At 42.9% G+C, this 2,500-nt stretch overlaps 1 protein-coding gene across 1 annotated transcript in view; it reads right to left on the bottom strand.

Moving 5' to 3' along the window:
- LOC137657332 (uncharacterized) overlaps nt 1-2,500 on the bottom strand; it is a 7,063-nt gene that overhangs the window by 4,290 nt on the left and 273 nt on the right. Inside the window, exon 1 of the mRNA XM_068391666.1 lies at nt 1-2,500. This exon is cut by the window's left edge and continues 1,449 nt beyond it; it is cut by the window's right edge and continues 273 nt beyond it. Within this exon, the coding sequence (XP_068247767.1) occupies nt 1-2,500 (2,500 nt within the window).

The following is a 2,500-nucleotide window of genomic DNA, read 5'->3' as shown; positions in this document are numbered from 1 at the left end:
TTCACTTTTGAATTCCACTTTCTTGACAGGCTTTTGCTCTGTTTCCGTCTGAACGAATTGTTTGTTTTCAGGCTTTTGCTCTGTTTCCGTCTGAACGAATTGTTTGTTTTTAGGTTTTTGCTCCGTTTCCGTCTGAACGAATCGTTTGTTTTCTGGTAACAACTCCTCAAAAGATGGCGACTTCTTCACTGGGCTTAGAGGTTTCTGACTGCAAATGATAGGTAACGACATTGGTCCCCCGTTATCATATGCCTCTAAACTGACATTGAAACCTTCATCAAGGGAAGATGCCGACCATCTCTTTTCATTCCTGGGACTCATAAAGGGAACAAAATCCTCCTGGATGCTGTCAGAAGGTTTGTATATGATTCTCGGAGTGTTTGGTTCGCTACATTTTTTCTCCTCCCATTCTAGCGCATCCATCACTTCCACAGAGTTTTCCAGAGCTGAGTGATATTCAGTTTCGGTAAAATTTTGAGTTTCATTGATCGTTCGGAAGATTTCGGTGTTGTCTGAAAAGCCTTTGGGAGGAGTGACGGCATCAACGCATGTGTCATCTTTCTCAAGGTTTGTCTGATTTGGTTCTGACAAATTAAAATGCCCTACGAACATTGGTGGAGGAGTTATCAATGGCTGTTCTGGATACCACAAATCTGATGTCAAACCCAAGGGTAGGGTGTTTGTGGAGTTAACAGGCGTTGAAATATCAGTAACAGTGGTGGAGAGGTTTATTATCTGCTCCTCTCTGAGCAGGTGCAGATGGAATTCTTTAGGTGGTTTTCGAGCTTCACTAACATTACAATCTGCAGCTTTGGTCATATTAGCATCAAAGGAAGAGCTATCAATCTCAATTAATCTCACCTGTCTACTTTCACGATTGTCAGGATTCTTAGATGGGAAATTCCTATTGTTGAAATTGTCTGCTATAGATGGAGTAGAAGGAGTATTTGAAAATTGTTTAACCTCTTGATTGTCAGACTCAGATTTAGTTTTGACATTTCGATTGGAAACAGAAGAAGTGTATAGCATAGCACTTTCCAGGAGCTGCGTCGTCTCTTTCAAATAGGCTTCAATTTCTGATGTTAGGTTTTTCAGCTTATCCCTGTCTGATGCCTCTTCCCTCCTTTGACTCTGGGGTGTCAAAGGGTCTAGTCTGATCTGCGGAACGGGTACATCCATCAGACTACCAAGTGGTACTTGGGCAGGTTCTTCCTTCTGTTGTTCCAGAGAAGCTGCCTGCCCTTCACAAAATGGTTCCACAGATGACATTGGAGAAGTACCTTCTTTACCCAAAAGTACTTCTATTTCATCATTTGTCAAAGATGAGGGGCCTGATGGGAGGCTCTCTATAGTACTGTCTATTGTACTGTTGCCTTTGATCAAATTCAGAAGATTGACCTGATTTTTCCTTGCGCAGTACTCTTCTATGCTATCTGGACTGAATTCTCCACTACTGGAAAAACTTATTAAATCTTCATTTGAGTTTTTCTGTTCTTTAAACTCCCCACTACGTTTGTTCTTCTTGCTCTCCGATTCATCTTCGCCTTCTTCACCTAAAATTTCCAAAATCACTTCCAGAGGTTCTTGGTACCGAGAATACCTCGTTTGTCTCGAAGTTGAGCTACGGGTCTGTACGTTAACCTCTTCAACTTCCTCTTCGTAATCATCGTCTACGCAATATTCCTCCTCGTCATCAAATATAACATTTCTAACATCACCATCATATTCCAACTCTTCACCATAATCATCGTCATCTTCATCAATGAAAAATTCATACTCGGCAATGGCTTTATCGCTGTTTCCTTCACCCATGCAAAAAGTAATCACTTCCACTTCGTCTGAGGTTTCGTCTTCACCGCAGTTACCTTCTGCATCTTTCTCAGATCTCGCATGCTGCTGTTCCAGATCCTTCTGTTCACATTGCTCTACCAGCAACTCTTGCTCATTATGCCTGGTCTGTTCGCTTGTATCAGCAGCAGCATCATCTTCAAAACTCCAGCTGTCATTGTTGTCCATGCAGTCATCGCTCACTCTTCCATTTTCTACTTCTAAAACAGAAGGGACTTCTGTGGCATCAGATTCTTCATCAGTACTACTGATGATGCTACCACTGTCATGACTAGAGGCATCAGCACAGCAATCGGGACCCTCGTCACATTTCTTACAGAAGCTTAGGTCAGACGCTACACATGCTTCAACTTCTGAAGAGTAATGCCTTTTTGGAGAGCAGATTTCTGTTGATGACCCTCCTACAGAGGACATGTCTTCGGAGGATGTACTTTCACCCATTTCGATAGACCCCTTCTCGGAGGAGCTTCCTTCCGAGTCTGTTTCCAGAAGGCCCTTTTCGAGCTCGTCCTGGACATCCATGGCATTCTGCCTCGTCATCACAGACCTCCTGGGCACCCTCTTGACCATTTGCTGAACTCTGAAGATGCTCTCCTTGGTGGTGTGTATCTTTTCTTTCTTCTTGGCATACTCTTGGATGATGTTGATATTC

The sequence above is a fragment of the Palaemon carinicauda genome, chromosome 18 (assembly GCF_036898095.1).
Source record: "Palaemon carinicauda isolate YSFRI2023 chromosome 18, ASM3689809v2, whole genome shotgun sequence".
Lineage (NCBI taxonomy): Eukaryota > Metazoa > Arthropoda > Malacostraca > Decapoda > Palaemonidae > Palaemon > Palaemon carinicauda.
The sequence above is the reverse complement of the archived record's forward strand: the minus strand, read 5'-3'. Positions and strand labels throughout refer to the sequence as shown.